The sequence below is a fragment of the Monodelphis domestica genome, chromosome 2 (assembly GCF_027887165.1).
Source record: "Monodelphis domestica isolate mMonDom1 chromosome 2, mMonDom1.pri, whole genome shotgun sequence".
NCBI classification, from domain to species: Eukaryota; Metazoa; Chordata; class Mammalia; order Didelphimorphia; family Didelphidae; genus Monodelphis; species Monodelphis domestica.
The window spans coordinates 279,451,903-279,477,659 of record NC_077228.1 but is presented as its reverse complement, the minus strand read 5'-3'; the positions used below and the strand labels follow the sequence as shown (position 1 = coordinate 279,477,659).

Genomic DNA, 25,757 nt, shown 5'->3' with positions numbered 1-25,757 from the left:
AAAGGTAAGGATGAACAATTCAGAGAAATATAGAAAATTTATGAAGTGATGCAGAACCAAAAAACAACAACAACAAAAAAACAAAAACAAAAAACAGAACCAGAAGAATAGTAACTGCAACAGTGTAAGGTCAAAATGGAGTAGCAACAAAACTATTTAATCATAGTGGTCAGATTAATGCTGCATTGCTAAAGTTAAAAAAAAATCCCTCCTTTCTGTTTAAAATTCAAAATTCTGTTTAAAATCTCTTTCTTCAGGCTATGTACTTAATTAAGATTTGAGCATATGTTAGAAACTACTGTGTGGAATCAAAATGTATTCACACAATTTTTAAAAAGCTTATTCTGGTGTTAGTATGAAGAATGGACTGAAGAGGGAAGGGGTGGTAGAAAAAAGACTTATAAGAAGATTGTGGCAACAGCTGGTGGTAATAAAAGTCTAACTAAGGATAATGGCAATGGGAATAGAGAGAAGAGGGATGGATGTGAGATATATTGTGGAGATGGAATTGACAGGACTAGTAATGAAGAGAGAGAAGAGTCAAAGATTACCAAATAGATATGAAAGTGGGAGAAAGGTGATACCATGGACAGCAATAGTGAAGCAGATAGAGCACCAGATTAGCAGGTTTAAAGGGGAAAGAACTGAGCTTAATTTTGTGGAATTTGAATTGCTGACAACTCAGTGTAGTTCCTTCTAAGGAAGTACGCTTCCTTGAAGTGTAGATTCAACTATAGGCAGTTGGAGAGGTGGGTTTGAGGCTATGGAGAGAGATCAGAACTAGATTTATAGATTTATGAGTCATTTCCCTAGAAATAGTAGTGGAACCCATATTACCAAGAAAGAAAATATAAAGTGAAAGAGAAGAGCTAAATAGTCCCTTAGGGGATTCCTATATTAAGTGGTCAGGAAGAAGCAGATAAGAAGCCAGCATATAGGAAAAAGGTAGTTAAAGAGGTATTAAAAGAACCAATATATGTCTGAAATGGAGAGAGGAGAGAGTAAGAGGAAGCAGTAGGCTCTAGTATCAGAAGGGAGGTCAAGAAGAGTGAAAACAAAAAAGAAATTTGAGTTTAGTGATTATTTATCTTTGGTGACCTTAGAGAAAGTTTCTATAGTGGTTTTGATATAAGTTCAACTAAATGTGGAGTAAGGGAATGAAGAAAACTTTTTTTAATGGCAGAAATGTCTGGCTAAGAAATTTTTTTACATGTTCATACTGTCAGACAGGAGATGAGATAAAAAGAAAAATTGTACTGCAAATATAGAAGTCATGACAATAATTGGGAATACGGCCTAGAAGTTGGTATGAAGCAAGTAAGTGGATCAGAGGATAGAGTGTTAGACCTCAAGACAGGAAATCCTATGTTCAAATCTGGTCTCAGACACTTCCTGACTCTGTGACTGGGCAAGTCACTAAACCCCAGTTGCCCAGCACTTGCCATTCTTGCCTTGGAACCCATTGTGTATTAATTCCAAGACAGAAAGTAAGGGTTTTAAAAGGGAAAAAAAAGATGATAGAAGACTATAACAAACATAGTGAGACATTAATAGAGACACTGATCATGTGATCTTCAGAGCTAAAAAGATGAGTTAGGAATGCTGATAATAAATAATATGGAAGTTGAAATAAAGAGCAAGAAAGAGTCATGTTTCTCTCATGTCAGCTTCTCCTTACGAGACAGGGAGCAACAGAACAAGTGGCCACTGTTCAACTGGGTTACAAGAAGTATTAGGAATTCATGGGAAAGCTAGTTTCCTATTAAAGCAAATAAGTAGAAGAAATGTGGTATGAAAATATTCGATATAGTTTGTTAACAACAGAATCAGCATTTCAAAGGACTATTTGTCCTTTGATAAATGGACTAGATAATAGATGAACCATGTCAGAGTAGGACCAAAGAGGAAGGATAAATAGAATAGGAGTAAAGATTCAGGACCACAGTGTGGACAAGTTCCTTGTGCCTAAAGTGGTCATCTTGTCAGAGCAGATGACTGGAAATGGGAAGCCAGTACCACAGGATTCTTCTGACATGCACAGTTAATGAATTGAAACAATAGGGTATTTGCAGAGCAAATCCATCCCATCTAAATAGAATTTAGAATGCTAGTATTTTGGTGTAGATTCCCAAGAGATTTCTCCATTTGGATGCTGCTTCTTATGATTGAGTATCTCTGAGTATCTGGAATCTAAATTAGTAGAATCCAAAGAAATTAAAAGAGAAACAATAGGGAGATCACTTTAAAAGTATCTATTGGAAGGCCCCAGAATAAGATCATCTATTATTTTGATAGGTACAGTTTTGGGGGTGGGGGAAAGGGTATAAAAGCCAGCCCCCTGGGCTGTAAGAAGTAACTATTAGAACTGTCATATATTGGTATGTGCAGATTGTTCTAGAAGTTGGGGGGGGGAATATAGGTCACTAGCTTGAAGAGTGTATCATTAGTTATCCTTGAAGATTAAAGATGTTAAGGAGTTAAGCATGCTGAAAAGACTGGCAAATTTGATTATCAAGGCAGTGCCTCTGATCTCTGGCAGATCAAGGATAATGAGAAAGGCAGAACAGGAAAAGGGCAATATAAGGATTTTTAAAAAAAGGAAGAGAATAGAATGTTCAAACTATAAACCAGCAAGCTTGACTTTAACTTTTAACAAAACTCCAGAATGTATTATTAAAAGAATGCATTATTAAAGGAAGGATGAATGTACATCTAGAAAAAGAAGCCATAGTCATAGTGGAATGAAATGACCTCACCCAGAGCAAGTTATAGCATATGAACATCAATTCCATTTTTTTTTCTTAATAAAGTTGTTCATCTAGTAGATTCAGGTAACTGCTATATAGTTTACTTGTGTTTTAGAAAAGCATTTGACAAAAGCATGTTCTTCTTATGGGCAAACTAGAGAGATATGTGCTAGGCCAGTGGTTCTCAAACATCTTGCTAAAGACTCCTTTATACCGCTTAATAATTATTGAAGACCCTAAAAGATTTTTGTCTATTATGTAGATTATGTCTACCATTATTAATTATGTTAGAAGTCAAAACTGATAAACATTTTAAATACTTATTAATTCATTTAAAATAAAAATAAGAGCATGTTAAGTAACATTTTTATGAAAAATAAATACATACAAAAATAAATAGATTTTCCAAAACAAAAAAAAATTGTGACTTTTGTAACATCCATTTATGTTATGTATTTTGGCAGAGCTCTTTCATGTCTAACTTATAGACAAAACAAGATCTTCATTTGCATCTTCTGTTGTGATGTATTTACCTGAAATATGTAAAGAATATCTGGTCTCACATAGATGTGTACATGGAAAAGGGTGGAGATTTAAAATAACATCTTAGAATTATTATGAAAATCTTTTTGCCCTCACAAGACCCTCAAAAGGGTCTCAAATACCCTCCCAGAGTCCATAGGTCACACTTTGAGAATCACTGCACTAAAGAATAATAGTTAGGTTACTATTAACCCATAGGGTCTAAATTTGGGTGTCATGGAGAACATCATGGCAAGAAGAGTCACAACACATAATTTTTTAAACCATATAAAAGATAATGAAGTGAGTAGGAGGCAAATGATTCCTTCTTACTTTAGGAAGAGGTCCCTGAAACATCTCTGAGAAGCAGACCAGCCATCTAGGCACTTCTTAGCATTATAGGTTTGATCTGAGAAGAAGCCTGAGAGAGGCCAGAACAGTGTTTTTTGAAGATCTTTGTCTGAGAACCAATTCAACAGATGTCACTCAATAGTTTAGTACCAGGGTGTTATACAACACATGAGGACAAATAAGAAAACTCTAAGGGACTGATTTCAGATGCAAGTCACTATCTGTGTAGTGTCTAAAGCTTTTTTCACTTTGCTTTTGTTAGAGCATAATTCTCTGTGGGTTCCAGTTTTGGAGTTCTGAGGCTTCACACACACATTTATATGTATGTATGTATATGTATATGGCCACATGTGTATATGTGTATATATGGACACATGTATATATTAAACTATCCATATAAAATAATAATATACTAAATAAAAAATAATTTTTTATTAAATCATGTTTTTTTTAATTTTTTTAAATTATTAAATATGTTCCTGCCCCCACCAGGAGTTAGAAATGAAGAGAATAACCTGAGTTGATCATCACACGGTCCTTTTTCTATTTTCTAATAATCTTTTCCTCTCTCCCCTGGCTCCTCACCCTCTTTTTGACCCTTTAAAAGAGGCATGCTCCAAGGATCTGACTGATGTTCTAGTGATAAGCCCTCCTTTCCAATGTGCATTTTAAATATTGTTTTAACAAGTTCCATTATTTTAATTTCTTTTTTTTGTAATCAAGAGTACAGATTTTTTTAATGTGGCTTTCAGCTATATTGACGACATACTGATTGAATGAATGTATATTTTATGTTTTTGCAAAACACTTTTTTTTAATCCTTACCTTCCATCTTGGAATCAATACTGTGTATTGGTTCCAAAGCAGAAGAGTAGTAAGGGCTAGGCAATGGGGGTTAAGGGACTTGCCCAGGGTGACACAGCTAGTATCTGAGGTCAGATTTGAACCCAGGACTTCTCATCTCTGGGCTAGCTCTCAATCCACTGAGCCAATTAGCTGCCCCCTACAAAACACTTTTACTTGGAGCCCTAAATATATCATCTTTGAAGTTTGTACAATTTAAAGTTGACTATTACAATATGAAAAGTTTCAGGTGTGTTTACTGATATTAGAGTACTCTACCACAAGGTGAATAGCTTCCTGTGAATGTTTACAAGTCTTTTCACAACTTCAATAATTTTGCAAATTCTCTCTAGTCACTTTTACAGTGTGATAGGTGGCAAATCCCAATGAATGGTGGCAGTGGAAACTGAATCATAACTTGTAATGCAAACTCCTTAAGTCAAGTTTCAGATATTCTGGTAAATATGCTTAAAAAGGAAAAGAAGAAAGTCCAGGATATATACAGCTCACATAGTATGAGCAGGGGTGGAACAAGACAGTCACTGAGCCCTACCCCAGTATATGGAGGTCCAGAGGACTCCTTAAAGCCATCAATGTCCAGCATTTCAAAACATACCATGACAGTAGCAACTTGGATTTTAGGCCTGGTTTTCGTCGCAGGAAAACAGGTCAGTTGAATGAGTTTCTGGTATTTCTAATCTCAATTATAATCTGCAAAATAGTTTTCTTGAGTTCAAACATATAAGAATACATGCAATAGCAATGTCTAAATTGGTGTTCTTTTCTCATAAATCTCATCTTTTATATTCAGTTTCCATTTACCCAACCTACAAACTGAGAAGTCTGGTGAATTAAGTTTTTTTTTTCTTTTCTTTTTCACTACAGAAGAACAAAGCATGACTAGATTAGACAATAAAAATGAAGTCTAAAAATAATCACTTTCCAAAGACCTACTGTGTAGTACAGGAAGGGATTATGTATAGCAGGAGATAAAAAAATTGATGGCCAATTAACTTAGTCTGATGGTAGAGATCCAATAATGAAGGAAGGATAAAGAATACCTAATCCAAGGAATTAGGCAAACAATGAAAAGAAACAGAAACGGATTTAAACCAGACTAAATATGGAGAGAGAGAGAGAGAGAGAGAGAGAGAGAGAGAGAGAGAGAGAGAGAGAGAGAGAGAGAGAGAGAGAGAGAGAGAATGAGAAAGAAAAAGAGAGAAAAATGAAAGACATAAAGAAAAAAGAAAGACATAAAGAAAAAGAAAGAAAGAAAGAAAGAAAGAAAGAAAGAAAGAAGAAAGAAAGAAAGAAGAAGAGAGAGAGAGGAGAGAGAGAGAGAGAAGAGAGAGAGAGAGGAGGGAGGAGGGAGGGAGGGAGGGAGGGAGGAGGAAGAAGAAGAAAGAAAGAAAGAAAGAAAGAAAAGAAAGAAAGAAAGAAAGAAAGAAAGAAAGAAAGAAAGAAGAAAGAAAGAAAGAAAGAAAGAAAGAAAGAAAGAAAGAAAGAAAGAAAGAAAGAAGAAGAAAGAAAGAAAGAAAGAAAGAAAGAAAGAAAGAAAGAAAGAAAGAAGAAAGAAGGAAGGAAGGAAGGAGGAAGAGAAGGAAGGGAGGAAGGAAGGAAGGACGGACGGGAAGGAAGGACGGACGGAAGGGAGGAGGAGGGAGGGAGGGAGGGAGGGGAGGGAGGGAGGGAGGGAGGTGAGGAAGGAAGGAAGGAAGGAAGGAAGGAAGGAAGGAAGGAAGGAAGGAAGGAAGGAAGGAAGGAAGGAAGGAAGGAAGGAAGGAAGGAAGGAAGGAAGAAGGAAGGAAAGAAGGAAGGAAGGAAGGAAAGAGAGAGAGAGAAAGAAAGAAAGAAAGAAAGAAAGAAAGAAAGAAAGAAAGAGAAAGAAAGAAAGAAAGAAAGAAAGAAAGAAAGAAAGAAAGAAAGAAAGAAAGAAAGAAAGAAAGAAAGAAAGAAAGAAAGAAAGAAAGAAGAAAGAAAGAAGAAAGAAAGAAGAAGAGAAGGAAGGGAGGAAGGAAGGAAGGACGGAAGGAAGGAAGGAAGGAAGGAAGGAAGGAAGGAAGGAAGGAAGGAAGGAAGGAAGGAAGGAAGGAAGGAAGGAAGGAAGGAAGGAAGGAAGGAAGGAAGGAAGGAAGGAAGGAAAAGAGGGGTAGGAAGGAAAAGAGGGGTAAGAATAAATAGGGATGGAAGAAGAAGAGGGGAAGGAATGAAGGAACAAAGGAAGGACAAATATTGGAGGATGAGAATAATAGAGTCTTCTAAGATTGTCCTTTTGTCTTCAGTTCATGATTCTTTGTCCAAGACTAACTTGCTATCCAGTTCTGAATCAGTACTGGAATTTAGGTACTCTAAATGTCTGAAACTCAGGCTGATGTAAACTGAGAGATACAACCAAGAATATTAGATGATGAACAGCTGATGCAGTGTGATATACTGGATAGGCTGCTGCATTAGAATTCAGGGTCCTGGTTTGAATATTCACCTGATAGGCCATTATTTTTTTACATGTATGATTTGGGACAAATCATTTAATCTCTCATCTGTAAAATTAAAGATTTGGACTTTATAACATCTCAAGTACCCCCTCTTTCTAAACCTATGACCTTATGACACCCTTCTCAAGAGATACACCTTCTAACCTGTTTATAAGTTCAATCACTTCCCTGCTTCCAAGTTGTGAGGAACTACCATGATTCTATTCAGGTAGATACTGCAAACCACATGGTTTCTTTTACCATATTTGACATTTAAAGCTCTTCACAAATAGAATTATTTCCTATTACTCTCCTTAATGCATTCTACTTTAAAGACAAACTCATTTACTTACTCATCTCCTGCCTTTTTAGACAGGCTGCCCTCCATGTCTGGAATGCCCTCTTGACTTACTTCCTCCTTTTAGAATCCTTTGCTTCATTGAAGGCTTAGCACATATGCTGCTTCCTACTTGAAGCTTTTCTTAATTTTCCCTAGTTTTGGAACTCTCTCCATCCTCAAATTATCGAGTATTTACTTACATGTATTTTTTATGTGTTATAACTCTTCTCTATACCCCTTCCCCCTCTCTGTCTCCCATATAAGTTCTTCCTTCACAAGAACAGGGTTTGTTGTTGTTTGTTTTGGTTAATTTTTGTCTTTGTATCCCCAGCTCCTAGCACAATCCTTTTAAATGTTTAATAAATGTTTATTTGGTGATTAAATAAGAATCAGTGGGCCTTTCCCATAAACATTAGATAGGGCCAATACACCACTGTTCTTTTTCCATTGCATCTTGCACTAAGATATAATAAATACTATGCACAAGAATTAAATTTTTTCTTTTTTTATTAAAAGGGTAAAAAAGTTGTCTGATGATTTAAATGCCAAATCACTTAAAATGTTCTCATTTCTGATTGTCTCAGTCATGAAATATTTATCAAAAAAAACAAAAATTTATAAAGACAGGAGTCATTCCCATTTAAATGGAGTCAATAGAAAATTATTCTACCAAATTTTATTGTAATTCCTATTGGCAAAGTGAAGGATGTTACTGAAGAAAGACAACAGCTACTGCTACCGTTTTGATTTTCTACACAGGAATCATAAAGAGAATTAGAGTGAACTATTTGTTCAGTTGACTATCTATTTTCTTCACCATCAAATCACATACTTGTAAATTTTCTTATTATTCAGCATTTCGGGATAATGAGCTATTATGCTTAGTTAAATTATTTTGGTTAATAGAAATTTATCCTGTGTAATACCAGATAAAAATTACTAATTTTCTAAGAATAGAAGTAAAATAGAATTAAAACTAAAGCTATCCTGAGGATAATGACATCTTTCTTTGGTGATTCAGAAGGAATTTCAGGATTCTATAAGGCCTAATATCTCAAAGTCATAAAGATAAAATTTTATTGTATTAGGTATATGTATATATGCGTATTGATCAAGAGAAGCTATTCTAAACAAAACAAGGGTAGGAGCAATTACAAACAATAAATGTATAACTTTGATTACATGAAACTAGAAATATTCTGCACAAACTAAATTAATGCACCTAGGACAAAAAGAGAAATGACTGAATGATTAAATAAGAGTTTGGTATCAAATATTTGGGAACAATTCACATCTTTAGTTAAGACCAAACTCATTCCCCAGTGAATAAGTTTTCAAAATATTTGGGGTGGAGGGAAACAGTTTTGAAAAGAAGATTCACAATCTATTAATAGCTCTATGAAAGAATAATTCATATTACTATGAATTAGACAAATGCAAACTAAAACAATCCTCAGGTACTACCACATACTCTGAAAAAGAGCAAAGTTGAGAAGAAGGAAATAATCAACAATGGAGGGCTTGAAGGAAGATAGTCACATTAGTGAATTGTTGGTGAGGCACTGATTTCAGTAGAATAATTTTGGAAAGCAATTTGGAGTCATGCAAAAAAGTGAATAAAATGTTCCTACCTTTTGACCCACAAATTATATTAGTAGGCTTATACTCTAATGTCCAAGGAAATTATTAATAAGAAAGTCCCCATCTATAACAAAATATTTGTAGTAGTCCTTTTTATCAGAGCAAAGAATTGTAAACAAAGTAGATGCCCAGTGGTTGAGGAATGGTTCTATAAATTGTGGTGAATGTAATGGAATATTATTGTGCTATAAAAATGATGTATATCATGAATCTAAAGATCCATGGAAAGTTTCACATGAACTGATACAGAGTAAAGTAAGCAGAGCCAAGAAAACAACATGTACCATGACTATAAATAATCTAAACGGAAAGGACAATGCAAAAAACTAAAAAGTTACAAAATTACAAAGAATAAGCACATCTCCAAAGAAAAGATATGAGAAGACATCTCCACCACATTCCTTTGCAAAGGTAAGAAGTCTGTACATTACATGGATTGTATTACTTTTTCAATTTATAAGTTTTACTGATTTTTTCATTTTTTCTTCAAAAATATTTGTTTTATGGAATGGCTCTTTAGTAGGGAAAGAGGGGAAATCCAGGGAAAAATTTTGGTGATATAAACAAAAAACAAAGATGCCAATTAAATTTATTTTTAAGGTAGAAAGAAGCAATGTAGTATGGAATATAAAGCACTAGAGCTGGAATCAGGAAAACTTGGGCATAAATCATAGTTTAGATACTTACTAGCTTTGGGACCCTAGACTTAACCTCCCTGTGCCTAATTTTTGCATTCTATAAAATGGTGATGATGGTAGTATCTGAAGTACTTACCTTGCAAGATTTCTAAAATATTTTACAAACCTCAAAGTGCTAATTAAATGTTAGTTACTCTTATCCAAGACTTCTAGTTAATAGAAGATCAAGTAACAGAGTTTTTACATATCAAATAATCTCAGAGATGGAATAAGACCTCATTTTGACACTACTCCAACCCAGAACTGAACAGTAACTCAGATGAGGTTATCCAGACTATTCTTGAAAACCGAGATAGAAGAGGGACTCATTGCCTTACAACCTTACAGCACTACATAAAATCTAATTATTATTGTTGTTATTGCCTCCACAGACATCCTATTTTAATTTGGGAAGGTACTAATATTGAAAATACTTTTCCTTCTGTTGAGCTGAAATCTGTCATATATGAAGTTTCTTCCCATCATTCCTAGCTGTTTCTTCTGAAAAACAAGTAAAATAGATCTAATCCTACTTCAAGTACTTAGGACATTTATCATATCTTTCTCTTCTCCATGCTAAGCATTCCTAATTCTTTTGATTTGTCTGACGTGGTTTTCAAGCCCTTTTGCCATTCATGATTCTACGTTCTGCGTGTGCTCCAATTTGTTAATGCTCCTTTGAAAATGTGGCACATTTTATTTCAGATATAACCTGAACAGAATAAAGCTTAGTAGGACAATTATCTTTCATATTAAAAACAATATGCTTCTATTAACATAAACTGAAATAATACTATATATGAAATAATACTATTTTGGGAGCATCTGTTTCACACTGTTAATTTATACTGAAGTCCACCAAAATCTCCCAGATTTTTTGTCATGTGACAAATTATCACATGAACTAGCAACATCTTTCCATTTGATACTTCCATAAATTCACTTGATTTTTAGAAAGGAAGTATAAGACATTTTTAGAAACCTCATTTTGTTTGATGGACAACCTAGCTGGTAGAAAGTGCTGGATAAATCCTCCACAGGAATTACAGAAAGAAATGGACAAGAATCACACAGAATGAAATGATGAAGGGGTACCCACATGGATGATATCATGGATCCCTCAAAGTATTGAATCCCTAATAAATTTCACCCTAATAAGCCCATGGGCCTGTCCTGTCTCAGTAGGATCTAATGGGGTTCCAACTCTGTCTTCCAGAGTGTCATCTCTCACTACTTTGTGTCATCTGCAAATTTGATCATATTATAATTTTTATCCAAATCATTCATTTAAAATATTAGACAGAATAAAATTAAAGACCTGTCCTTTAGTACTTCACTAATGCCACTTTCACAATTGATATTTATCTGTTAATCATCAATCTAGATCTAGATCAAGGGTTTTTAAGTTGGTATCTATAAACTTTTAAAAAAGATTTTAATAAATACATTTAAAAATAATTATAATAATATAATGTAAAAAGATAGCATTAATAATAAATATAATATAAGTCTATATATTTAATGCACTAAAATATATTATTCTAAGAATGGCAGGGTATAGGTTTCACCAGACTGTCATAGGGATCTATGATATAAAATTGAAGAAGTCCTAGTCTAGATATTTAGTTATTTCTAAATCAATCTAATCATATAGTCCAGCAGTTCTCAAACTTTTTAGTCACAAGACCCCTTTGCATTCTTAAAAATTATTGAGAGATCCCTCTATAGTCCCCTATGTAGATATTGATAGATATAAATATCCATCAATATTGAGTATATTAAAAATTGAAACATTCTAGTATTATAATGAAAATCATTTTGACCTCACAGTTAAGTAAATTCTCAAAAGCAAATCACAAAGAGAACTCCCTATTTAAGAAGAATTACTGGGAAAAGGAAAAATCAATTTGGCTGGAATAAATTTTAGGCCAATATCTTATTCTGTATATCACATTAAGCTCAAAATGGATACATTGTAAGAATATTAGAGGTCATGCCATTAAACAATTAGAAAGCAATATCAGATACTTTTACAATAGGGGAGATAGAGCCAGTTCTTAGCCAAATAAAGAGAGAGGCTATTGTAAAGTTTAAATTAGTGTTAGTCCAACCACTTAGGTTTTAGATTTTAAAATGCCCATTAGAGACTCTAAACATTAGGGTTTAAAAGATTATCCTTTGGAAGGAAACACTTAAAAATGCAGAAAGAAAAAAAAAAGAAGTAAAAGTTATTCTGATCTACTTCCATAATTATCAGGCCAGGAGGGCACCCTAAAAATGCTAATAACCCATGATAACTAACATATTTATCATTTAGCAAGCCATAAAAAGTTTAGTAGTACTGCCACATGTCAACCCTGATGTTTCCCACAGGCAATGAAGCTTCATAATATTCTTTTGACAGCCTTTTTCCTCCAGGCCAAGTTGGAGGAAGAGACTTGGACTAATCACTGGCTCATTGCAGAGATTATCATTGGTGCAGAAGGATGACCGCCCTTCCTTTATAACTGCCAAGTTCCATCAGTAGAGGCAATCAAAATAATTAAAATAGTTTTGATTCTGTTAAATTTAAAAGCTTTTGCACAAACAATATCAATGTAAGTTGGATAAAAAGGGAAGCTATCAATTGGGGGGAAATAATCTTTGCTTTAACAATCTCTAATAAGGGTTTGATATCCCAGTTACATAAGGGAACTGACAAATACATAATAAAAATATGGCATATTCCTTTAAATCACTAATAATAAAAGAAATGCAAATCAAAACAAATCCGAGATTCCACCTCATACCCAACAAATTGGCAAAGGTGGCAAAAGGTAGGAAGAGTCAAAATGTTGAGAGACTTGTGAAAACAAAAGATCAGTAATTCACTCTTGGTAGAATTATGTTTGGTCCAAACAATTTTCAAAACAATGTGAAATTATGACTTTTTTAAGTGACTAAAATACCTGTATATTTTGGTCCCAAAGTTAGGCATATCTACCTAGGGGGCCAAAGACAGAAAAGCCTGAATACTCATATATTTACACTAGAACTTTCTGTGATAAGCAAAGAACTAGAGACAAAATATAGATTCCAACTTCTTTGTGGAACAAGCCAAATGTGGTGCATGAATGTAATAGAATTATACTGTACTATATGAGTCAGTCTAGAAATAGAGACATTCTGGATGGAGGTGGTGTAAAAAAAAAAGCAAATCTGTCAATAAAAAAGAAAAAAAAGAGACCAAGGGGAAAAAATCCATAAGATTGATAGCTGAATTAAAAAGGTATAGGTCAACTTTTCTTAGAATCATAGATTTACAGTTGGAAAAGACTTAAGAGATCTTCATGGCAAACTCTTTATTTTACAAATGTAGTCATTAAGGCCCAGAGAAAATTTAATTTCCCAAGATTATTCATATTATCATCCAAGGTTATTCCAAATCCACTGGTGGTGGTGGTGGTATTGTTTCCCATAATATAATAGACAAATTCACCAGACAGACATTTTCAGGATGGGAGTGGAATAAGTTTGAAGAGATTCAAAATAGGGGAATGGAGGATGGAGAATAATTAAAGATGGCTTCAGAAGTTTTGATTTGGAGGACTAGAATAATTATAGTTAAAAAATGAGTTGAAATGAGGGTAGATGGAAAAATGAAATGTTTTAGGAAGAAAGAAGGAGGCAGTGAAGTACCATAAAAAAGTATTGACTCTAGAATCATAGGAACTCACTTAAGATTCCACTTCTGATGATTATTACTTTAGGGTGCCTTTCACTTTAGCCACTCTGGACTGCAGCTTCATAATTTCTAAAATGAAAGGTTGATCTAAATTGCCTCTGAGATTTCTTTTAATTCTAGATTATGAGATCATTTTATAGATGAGGAACTAAAGGCCAAAGAGGTTCGGTGCCTTGCCCAAGATCACACAAGGATTCACTGAACAAACCTGGAATCAAACTCATATCCTTTGACTTTAAATGTAGATCCAGGATCCTATGACAATTTCTCTTTTTGACATAGAGATAGTTTGAGTTTAAGATTTTTTATGCTTTATATAGTTGCTTTCCTAAAAAAAATCTAAATGGTGATATGATATAGTCAAACATATAAGACCAGAGTGTTGGAGTGAGGTTAGAACCAGAGATGTTATTTGTGATATCATTACTGTGGGTGGTGAGAATAGAAGTTATGAGAATCAGTGGTAAAGAAAGTCACAATAATTGAGAGATACCCATAATTACAGGGGCAGAAAAGAAGGAGAGAATCCAGAGGTAAAAAAAAAAAAAACTGGCACAGTTGTAAGATTGACTTTATTAGGAAAGATTAAGGTTGAGATTTCTTTGGAGGTGATACTTCTGGTATATATCATTTTTTATTTCTTTGTGATCAATAAACATTTATTGAGGGTCTGTTCAGTATAGGATACCAGCCAAGTGCTGTAAATCTAGAATTATGAGACACTTACTCTTCCTGAGAGGGATCTATGTTATAATCCTGGTGACCAGACATAAATCAAAAACAAGGTAAGATAACCAATGTCAATTGAACACATGACCGTTGACAAGATAGACAGGATTCTGGTGGAGGAGGTTTGAGGAGTACCTTGTCTCAGTAATAATTTCTATAGCTAGTATTGCTACCTTCACACACTTCTTCCTCATAGAAACATCAGATTCTGACACTTCAAAAGGTCTATAGATAGTTCACCTGCAAGCATTCAGGCCAAGAAGATACATAATAGGGGATGGAGTTTAACCTGTCCAAAACACACAGAACAGACTTTTAACTGAGCCTCTCAAAAGTCAAGAAAAAGCTCTTCTTTCCAGAAGACACTGAGGAAGCTCAAGGACTTTGAATTCCTTCCCCTCCTACATGCCCTATGAGATTATTCTTCTCATCCCTTCACTCTAATCTTCAGTCTCTCTCTACTGATTCTTTCCCTCCTGTCGACAAACATGCCTACATTCCCCATCCTTAAAAAACCTTCACTAAACTGCTACATACTTTCAAATTATCACCTTATATTTCTCTTCCCTTTTACTACTTTAAAATAGTGAGGAAAGGGCAGCTTGGTAGCTCAGTAGATTGAAAGCCAGGCCCAGAGATGGGAGGTCACGGGTTCAAATCTGACCTCAGACACTTCCTAAAAGTTTGATCCTGAGAAAGTAACTTAATCTCCATCTTATAGCTCTTCTGCCTTGGAGCAAATACACAATATTGATTCTAAGGTGGAAGGTAAGGGTATAAAAAACATTTTTAAATGGTAAGGAGATAGAGATAGTAAAAAATATAGGACCAAAGTAGTGGAGAGAGGTTAGAACTAGAGATGTTATTTGAAATGTCTTTCTCATGGGTAGTGATAGTGGAAGCTATGAGAATCAGTGGGCTAATTTAGCAAGTAAAGAGAGAAAATATAGGCTATTGAGGAACACCCATAGTTATAGAAGTAGGGAGGAAAGAGTATCCAAAGGTAAGAAATTGAAAGGGTCTTAAGATTGCCTCTAGAGTACTGAAACTACTTACTCATTGATCTCTTTGCCTCAGATTTTTCCCCCTCTCCAATCCATCCTCTGCACAGCTGCCAAAATTATTTTCCTTTAAACACAAATTTGATCATATCAGTCCCCCTACTCAATAAACTCCCCCTGCCTCTAGGATAAAATATAAACTAAACTCTGTTTGACTTTTAAAGCTTTTCACTATAAGCCCCATCTTTCCATCCTTATTCTATTCTTCACACACTCTGCTCCTTTGTACCACTCAATTCTGGAATACATTCCCTCCTCAGTTCCATCTCTCAGAGTACTTCCCCTCCTTTGAGAGGTTGCTCAGGCAAGACACAAAATCTTTCCTGATCTCACAACTTGCCAGTGTCTTCCCTTCTTATCAACTTGTATTTCACTTATAACTGCTCTGTATATATGCATTCTCTCTATAATGATGTATGGATGGATTCTCTTCTTTGGTGATAGATAGTTCAGTTGATGGTATGGATGATCTTCCTTGATTGTGAGCTGGGCCTTATTGCACTTTTTGTATCAGTATCCTCAGCATCAAGAACAATGCCTGGCACAGTAGGCACATAATAATTATGTGTTGATTGGTTGATTGATTGCTCAACCAAATTCCTAGAAAAAGCTATCATGCAAATTCCCTCCACTTCCTTTACTTTCACTCATTCCTTAGCCCTATACAGTCTAGCTTCCAACTTCATCACTCAACTGAAACTGTTCTCTCCAAAGTTGCCAGTGGTCTTTTTATTGCCAAATCTAATAGTCCTGTCCAGAAGTATAGTGGTAAATATTTAACAACTGGATCCCTGCTGTGGTAGAGGGTAATGTGCACAAAAACGCCACAGTTTTGAGTTTAATATGAATTATTAACATTTTCTCCATCACTTCCTTAAGGCTAAATCATCAAAATGACAAATTAAGCCTTAATTGGTAGTATTTGCCACTCTCTGAACTGCAAATACCAACACCAAAAAAGTGGCTCTGTTCAGAATCTGGCTTTAATATACACTTGGCTTAACCCTCATCCTTTTTTTTTACCCCCTAACCCTTACCTTCCATCTTGGAAGATGGAAAAGTGGTAAGGGCTAGACAATGGAGGTTAAGTAACTTGCCTAGGAAGTGTCTGAGGTCAGATTTGAACCCAGGCCCTCCAGGCTCTTGGCCTGGCTCTCTATCCACTGACCCCCTTTAAGCCTCATGCTTCTTGATTGATGTCTCTGAAGCACTTGATGCCATTAATCATCCTCTCCTGCATAGTCTGTCTTCTTTGGGCTTTTTTGATGTGCATAGTTCTCCTATCCATGTGACTTACACTCCTCAGTGTGCTTTGATGATTCATTGTATCATGCCCACTAACTGCAGGTGTTCTCCAAGGCTCTATCCTGAAGTCTATTCTCTTCTGTATTTATACTTTCTCATGTGCTATTATCACTAGCTTCTCACTCTCACTCATCCCATATAGCTCCTCAGTTGTCAATTTTTTATTAATTCCACTTCCAGTTTATCTTCCTTGTTAACTTGGAAATAACACAGAACTACCAAAGTAGTCAGAAAAACCTAAGTCTTTAATCAGGAATAGGGATAGGGTCCAACATTGACCACCACTCAGAGTCCAGCGCCACATACCACACAGGACCCACACCCTGGGGACTCTGGAAACTGTATCCCTGGGAGAAGGCACCACACTAAATGCCAGCTCTGCTGCCAACGCCGCCCAGGGAGAAAACACCATGCTAACTGCCAACTCAGAACTTGGGGGATCTCTTATACCCTCTTGAGAATTTGCTACATTAAGCATGAAGAGACAAACCACAAACAGGTTGCAAACCTCTTTGCAGCCAGCCTCAGAGATGTCACCTCGGGGTGTAAAAATGGAGATTTTGAACCCTAGACTTCAATCACCAGAAGTCCTTGGTATTTCCCAGAATTCCCTATGATCTCACCTGAGTCCCCAAGTTGTCAAGATCACAATTGGTATTTAACTGGCAGTAACGCCTACTACCATGCTCTCTCTTCTCTTCAATTGAGATGATGTAAGAAGTTAGTGGTAAACTAAGTGCAGGGATTTTGAATTGGCTAATCGGCCATGGGCATGTGGTTTTTATTTTGTATCCTTGATTTCTAATAATCCTTAATAAACCTCATAAAATATAATAATTTTATTACTAGATACTAATGTAATTTTTAAAGGGGTCAGCTGTATCACATCAAAAGCAAGGGTCAAATTCAGGACCTGGGCTCCTGAGATGAGACTTAACACAATAAGGGAAGCCTCCAAATAAAAGGCACTTAGCATTATTAGCTATGTCCACAAATCCTATCTACAGTGTTCCCAAACATCTCTAAATTCCATTATTCAGCCCCAAAACAGGGATGCTTGGCACTGAGGTTTCTCAAAGGGCAGAGGTAAATTGAATCATCTAAATTTCCCCTCACATCCGTTTTTTTTTTTATTAAAAATGTATCTTCTTCAATTATCCAAAATCTGCCTACTCTCACTCCTTCCTCCTGCTACACCAATGGGAGAGTGCCCGAGGGTACCTGGCATGGGGCATAATGATGATATTAGAGTTGAACCCAGGCAGAATGGTTGATGGTAATGAAGAGATGGCTGGAATTTTGAGCCTTCTATAAAAGGAGTCCATAGGAGGAGTTTTTTGTTATCTCCTCCAGCTCTCCAATCAGATATGTAGAAGCAAATGAGAATGCTGATGCTATATGAGTACTAAAGCTGAAACAGACTCTATGATGATGAGTTTTCTGGCAAAGGGTCTATGGGAAGGGGCAGCTAGGTGACTCAGTAGATAGAGTCAGGCCTGGATTTAAGAGGATCTTCAAATCTAGTTCCAGACATTTCCTATATATGTGATCCTGAACAAACCATTTCCCCTGTTTTCCTAGTTGTTGCCCTTCTGTCTTAGTGCCTAAGACAAAATTAAGGGTTTTTCAACACTTGTTGGATTGAGGGGGAAGGAGAAATCACAATCATGATATTGTAGTCAAAATCAAGCAGAGCAATTTGTGGCAAATGAAGAGGTGGCTGGGATGCATGCAATCCATTTTTCATTATGCTTCAAATTATGTGATTCCTAAGATCTAATCATGTACCTTCCTACTTAGTGTCCCCACCCTCATCCCCACTCCTCACACCTCCCGGAACAAATATAAACTCTTCAATTGTTCATCCTTTCATTTCAAAGAGGATCAATGACATCATGGCGTGATGTCTTGTGCATGAATTTGATTTAAATGCGGCAGAGTTGTACAAAATCGTCAGCCTCACTCTTCCAGGGTCATTGAAGTCCAATGGTAAAACAAAAGTCAAAACAACTAGTGAGTGGTGACCTGGAATGCAATGGATAATGTTGGTGACGTTGATACCTGATCATGCTCTAAGTGTTCCACAGTTCCTGATTCAGCCACCTTTGTGGCCTATGGAACAAATTATTCTCATCTACCTCTTCTGCTGGGGGAAATGTTCACATGTTTGGGGTTCATCCCCACAACTCACCAACAGGTTTGAGGTCTGTTGTTTACCCTCAACCTGGGAGACATTTTACTGAAGTGTGGCAGTTATGTATGCTTCCTGGAGCTATAGATGAGAGTTGGGTGAAAGGTAGATACTAGAATATAAAACTCTCCGCAATTGAAAAATGGTCAAAGCTCATGAACAGGCAATTCTCAGGGGAGGAAATTAAAACTCCATAGTCATATGAAAAAAAAATGCCCCCAATAACTAATGATTATAGAAATGCAAATTAAAACAACTCTTAGCTAACACCTCACATCTATCAGATTGGCTAACATGACCATAAAGGAAAATGATAAATGTTGGAGGGAATATGGGGAAATTGGGACACTAATACATTATTGGTGGAACTATGAACTGATAACCATTCTGGACAGCAATATGGAACCAGGCTCAAAGGGCCCCAAAACTATGCATACCCTTTGACCCAACATAACCACTACTGGTTTTGTATCCCAAAGAGATCAGAGATAGGGGAAGAGGACCCACCTATACCAAAATATTTTTAGTAGGTCTTTTTGTAGTGGCAAAGAATTGGAAAATGAGAGGTTATATGTCACTTGGAGAATGGTTGAACAAGTTGTGGTATATGGATGGAATATAATTGTTTCATAAGGAACAATGAACAGAATTAATTTAAAAAAAATATGTATTACATGAAAGTAAGGCTATAACCTATATCAAACATCTTGTGGAGGAAAGCTGAATTTTAAAATGTCAAAAACAATTGTCAAAAATGTTTATATAACTGAAAAAATTAAAAAAAGAACAAAATATGTAGCAAAGTTTTAGAAAAGAAAAGTAGACACCAAAGGTGAATGAACAACCATGGAAAGGGTTTGGCAAGTCTTCACACTAGAGCTTCTAGCCCTCCCTGAACACCCCATTCATACCCCAAAACTACTCTATTTGAGGTATCAAGTGATTTGTACAACATTCGTACAACTGAGTGGAATTGCTTGTCATTTCTGGGAGGGGGGAGGGAAGAGGAGAGGGAAAGAAAATGAATTATGTAAACATGAAAAAATATTTTTAAAAAGCAACAAACTACTCTATTTGGCATTTGAGCCTTTCACAACTTGTAGTGACACCATGGATACACTCAACCTGGGTGTCATCAAGATCTGAATTCTAATCTAGCCTCAAATATTAGATAACTATGACTTTGGACAAATAACGCAATCTCTACTTGTCTCAATTTCTTGAGCTGTAAAGTGAGAATAATAATAGCAAGTACTTTGCAGGGTTATGAGGGTCGAAGGAGATAATATTTGTGGAATACTTTACAAACCTTAAAGCACCATATAAATGACAGCTATTATTCCTCTGGGACTACAGAGAATACAGGGGCAATGACACATTGATCCAATGTACTTCTAAATCCAGCATAATTTTTGAAAGCAAAATATTAAGAGTCACATTCCTTACCTCAAAAGGGAAATGAGTCTGCAAAACTTTGGCAGATGGCCTTTAGCAAGGCCAAAATCTTCCTACTCCCATTTATTGACAAGTAGGTCAATACTAGTATATACAACCATTTGAGAATCTTCCTTAAATTGTAGGTTTTAGGCATGAGCAGGTATGGTTCTCCGAATGGTGCCTCATCTGTGCTTTATGCAATTAGGCATTTCATAAGGACTTTATAATGCCTTGGGTACTAAGGAATACATATGGCCTCTGAGGTGTGGCGCCAACCTATGGCTTTTGTAGTAAAAATGGATTAGCTTGCTTCCTGTCTCTTGGCTACATATTTCAAAGATTATTACATAAATATAAGATATTTTGAAGCTTGGGCCACCTAACATTTGCTAGCTTTCAAAAGATTTTGGCTCTAGAAAAACTCAAATAGTATGCTCATTGGGAGGAATTTCTTTCCCCTTTATTTGCTATAAAAGATAAAGATAGATAAATTGACACATCCACTCAGTTCTTTTATATGCTACTTCTAAATCTCATTATGTTGAGCATTTCTATGCTGGAACAGTGGAGTGTTTTCCAAATCCCAGTGGACCAAAAATGCTATTTTCACTTTCTACCTTGGCACGTAAAATAGTGAATAGCAGTGATTTTCCCTCTTTCTGCGTGGCTGCTTTCCAAAGCTGCTGAATTGCATTCTACCATTGAAACTGGTTTGGAAACAAGGGGACTGTGAGGTAATGAATCCTTCACTCACTGTTCTTAGTGCACTGTTTATAGATGGTGTTTGGTGATAAAAATTAGTGGCCCAATCTTCATCACCAGAATTATTAATCACTCATTTTCTATCACCACTGTATGGAACTGACAGTACCAGTGGCCTGCCATGGTCTTCAACACCACAAACTAGTAACCCATTTTAGGACATTTCCCTGTGGCAAAATGGAAAGAATCCTGTTCGCTATTATTTTCCAAGAGAATTTATGAGATCTATGCCAGTGCAGAAATAGCCCCTGATGACTCGACCCAGGCCTTTGCTTTTCATTTTTTCCTCCTCCTCCTATGCCTCTTCCCCCTTCTCTTCCTCTACAACCCACTCCATCTCTGCTTGACCCTTCTGCTTTCTCTCTCTTGGACAAGAGTGCTGGATAATTTCCCCTTTCCTGGATCAAACTGTTGCTATCTAGACTTAGACTACAGTTTTTGTTTGGAGAATGAATTAAATTTATTCAAATAGAAAATCACTGGAAAAAAATAATGGAAACTATTTGTAAAGTCCAAGTATAAATGAGGAAAAAGTTTTTTTGGAGAATAGTATCCTATTGGAAAAGGGGGATTGTGGATATGTTTCACTGCCCCTGGATATTTCTCTAGCAGTAGTGTTAAGCAACAGAATCACATATAGGTTGATAACAATCTAACATTGATAATGCACTCACTTATTTTTATTTATTTATTATTCTCATATTCATTTTTAAATTTTATTTTGTTTATTTTTAATTTTTAAAATTGATTTCTTATAAAACTGAAAGTAAAATGTATCTCTTCATAAAGAAAAAATTAATACTGATGCAGAATTCGGGTACAATGGAGTGGATTTTCAGTGTGCCTTTAAGATACCACAGGAATAATTGAGATTAAGAAGCCAACAGAATGCCATCAATCAATAAAGATTTATTAAATACCTTTTATGTGACAGGCACTGTTTTAAGCAGTAGAGATACAAAAGAGTTAAAAGACAGTCTCTGCCTTCAAGGAGCTTATAATATAAAAGGAGAGATACTGTGCAAATGAATATATACAAAGCAAGTTTTATGTGAGATAAATAGGAAATCATTATCAGAGGCACTAAACTTAAGGTACTAAACTTAAGAGGGACTGGTAAAACTCCCTGTAAAAGATAGGATTTGAGTTGTGTCTTGAAGGAAGGAAAGCCAAGATGAAGACAAAGAATATTCTAGGCACGGGGAACAGCCAGAAAAAAAAAATGCCTAAAGCTGAAAGATAAAGACTCTGGAGAGTTCAACATGGTACAATGGAAAGAGAACTGGACATAATGCCGAAGGACTCTGCTTCAATCAAATTATAGGAATATTCAGAAAGCCAGTGTCACTGGATCAAGGACTACATGGTAGGGAGTTATATATAGAAGACTGGAAAGGGACTGAGGGAGGCTAGGTTATGAAGGACTTTGAATCCCAGAGTATTTCATATTTTTTTGTGGAGATGTATACAAATTAATCATTGATATTGCCAGTTTCAGTTAATCATCTCTTAAGTTAAAAATACATATGGAAAGCAAGTGACACCATCCACCATATTTCCTAAGGTAATTAAAGGGCTTCTCTCTCTCTCTCTCTCTCTCTCTCTCTCTCTCTCTCTCTCTCTCTCTCTCTCTCTCTCTCTATCTATCTATCTATCTATCTATCTATCTATCTCTCTCTCTGTCTCTCTGTCTCTGTCTCTGTCTCTCTGTCTCTCTCTCTCTCTCTCTCTCTCTCTCTCTCTCTCTCTCTCTCTCTCTCTCTCTCTCTCTCTCTCTCTCTCTCTCTCTCTCTCATGCATCACTCTCTGCCAACCCTTTGTTGAGCCTGGCTTCTTTAAAATTTCTTGAAAATGAAATAAAATCCATGTTTCACCATATTCTGTACAACTTCATAAAGCATCCCAACAAGCCCAAAAAGGGGACTTTTGTTGTCGTTGTCCTTTGAGTTAAATGTCTGCTTTAGTTTTATTGAAATAATAAGGCATGTTCATCTCAGCAGTTTGCAAAGAGTCATATTGTTCTTTTAAAAATAGCAATAATCTTGGGTTGTTGTTGGATTTTTTTTAATATTCCCTGACTGCATGTTCCAAATAGTCACCTGGAACCAGTCAGTATTCAAAGAGTCCTTGGTGACTCATTGTGTTCTTTAACAGTTTCAGGTGCTAACCAAACTGGTTTAGCCACCCTCCCAGGTGATGTCATTGGAATTTTAAAAAGTGAAGTGAGAATTCAAGCCTTAAGATTTTTTGGCTCTTGCCTAATAACAGGTATTTCACCTGTTTGTAACATAAAAGTCACAGCACATTGCACATAGTGGGCAATTAGTAATGGTTTCTTAAATTGAATAAATGATCATTAACGTTTCTTATCAACCTCTTGGACTTTCCATGAACCAATAACACTATTGAAACAATTCCATGCTCATCTTTAAGAAGGAAGGAGCTGATGCATCATTAATTAAGCTAATGTTTTTTTTTTATTTTAAAAATTCAGACTTTGAGGTCCATAATACAGGCAGACTCCAACATTTGAAAGGTTATATTCCATGATTTTTTTAAGTTGATTGATGAGAATTCAGAACATATTTCCCGAAACAATGTTATAAAAGGCTTTAGTGGTTTAGTGGATAGAGTGCTAGTCCTGGAGTCAGAAAAACTGACAGAACAGAATTCAATCTGGTCCTAGCTACTGCCCAGCTATGTGACCCTGGGCAAGTCACTCAACCCCTGATTGCCTGACAAAAGGATCCACTGGAAAAGGAAAAGGAAAATCACACTCCAGTATCCTTGCCAACAAAACTCCATAGATAGCTATGACCCATGGGATCAAAAAGAGTTGGACACAATTAAGTGAACAAAAAAATACACTAGACAAGCCCCAAAAAGTCTAATATATTTATTGAATATCTCTAATTTTGTCACTATTATATAGGTCAATTGATTTCTGTTTGCCTCAGTTTTCTCATCTCTAAGAATAATAATAGCACCTACCTCCCAGAGTTGTTGTAAAATCAAATGAGATAAAATTTGTAACATGCTTTTGCAATCCTTAAAGCATAATATAAATGCTAGATGTTAATCTTATTATATTTTACTGATCTAATTGATAAAGGAGATAAATAGCCCAAAGTATAAGACTGTACCCTTTATTAGCTCTGGAAACAGGAGAGCAAGTGAAAAGAATTAGGGACAACTGATCCATTAAGATTTCTAAGTGAGAAACAGGGTTGATTTTAGTGGCAACAACTTTCGCAGCAATGGCATTTGTTGTTCTGGTGCCATATAGAGGGAACCTGCATAATGCCATAAGTCTCAGGTAGCAGGCCAGATTGCAGACAGATAGAACCTGCATGTAACCAAGGCACCTCCTGAAGCAAGGCAGGCAAATGAAATCCTAGTAGTAAAACTAGGGTAGAGTCTGGGGAGCTGGTTTGGTATATCTGGGAAAAATTGAAAAGGAGATAAAGTTAGGCACATAGGTAACATCTGGGAAATCTGGTGATGGACAGCAATAGGTAGGTGTCCATCAGGTGGAAAATCACAGTAGTGGGTCAATTCTGTTGCAGATAATAGGCAGATAATGTCCTAGTCAGTAAGAAGTTGTCACTAGTGAGGCTGGAAATTAGATGGAGTGACCTCACACCAACAGCTGAGGGCAGGGTTCCATTGTCTAAAGAAGTAATGTGACTATGGCAGGATCCCATATCAGAGGAACTAGGGTATTCAGTGGCATGTTGAGTGGGGATTTAGGCAAAAGCCCACTCATTCAAGACCCTGATCATGATGGGAAACCTTATTATTCAAACAGACAAACCCTTTTTGATAGAGACACTGGTATTATGGGCCGTCATATCTCCTATGAGAACTTTTCTCTTTGGTTATGCCTTCTCTTTCCCTAATTTTTTCTACATTAAAAAAAACTTTAAAATGTTTTTACTTACCATTTTCTCCCTCTCTTGACCTTCTTTTCTAATTTTCTAATTTCCTTCCCTGTTGTCAATAAAGATGCCCAGGACTCTTTCATTCTTAAACAACCTAAACTTGATCCTATCATTCCTTCAAGTTATCATTCTATAGCTCTCTTTACTTTCACAACCAAAATCCTAGTTAAAAACTGTCTTCAGCTGTTGCCTCCACCTTCTTACCACCATTCACTTCTTCACCCCTTGTTGTCTGGCTTCCCTCCCCACTATTAAATTCTTGATGCCATTCTGAGAAAGGGGAGCATTATCAGATAGAGTGGATCAAGAAAGGCCTCGTACAGAAGGTGAGATCTGAACTTGCAGGAAGGTAGGGAAACTAAAAGGCAGATGTGAGAGGTTAGAGCATTTCAGCATTCAGCCAAAGCAGAGGCCTATGGAGGACCCAGATTTCTCCTGAGATTCAAAAGGGAGTCTGCTTGGATTGGTTTATGAACCCCACTGGTCATGGACTATCGTATTTATAGGTCAGCGTTGCTGAATCAAAGCATCCTAGGAAGAGAGTAAAGTATAAGAAGACTAGACAGAAAGTGACTAGATTATGAAGGACTTTATATATCAAATGGAAGTTTATATTTGATCCTAAAATTAACAGGAAGTCACTGGAGTTCACTGAGCAAAGAGATGGCATGGTCAAACTAAAGCTCATTGAAGATAAATGAAGGACGGATTAAAGTAAGGACAGACATGAAGCAGGGAGACCAGTTAGAAAGATATAGCAATAGTCTAGGAAAGAGAGTATTAAGGCTTGAACTGGGGTTAGGTCTGTATATTGATTCTAAGACAGAAGACTGGTAAGAGCTTGGCAATGGGGGTTAAGTAACTTGTCCTGGGTCACACAACTAAGAAGTGTCTGAGTCTAAATTTGAACCCAGGACCTCCCATCTCTGGGCCTGACTCTCAAATCCACTGAGCCACCTGGCTGTCCCCTGGAAGTATGTTTTGCATGATAATATATGTATAAACCAGGTCA

General features: G+C 36.1%; 1 protein-coding gene across 6 annotated transcripts in view; it reads left to right on the top strand.

Annotated features, from left to right (window-relative positions):
- KIF6 (kinesin family member 6) overlaps nucleotides 1–25,757 on the top strand; it is a 495,811-nt gene that overhangs the window by 264,506 nt on the left and 205,548 nt on the right. For all 6 annotated transcript variants that reach the window (XM_056818172.1, XM_056818176.1, XM_056818171.1 and 3 more), the window contains one exon: nucleotides 4,914–5,131. In XM_056818172.1, the coding sequence (XP_056674150.1) occupies nucleotides 4,914–5,131 (218 nt within the window). The remainder of the gene's footprint in view (nucleotides 1–4,913; nucleotides 5,132–25,757) is intronic.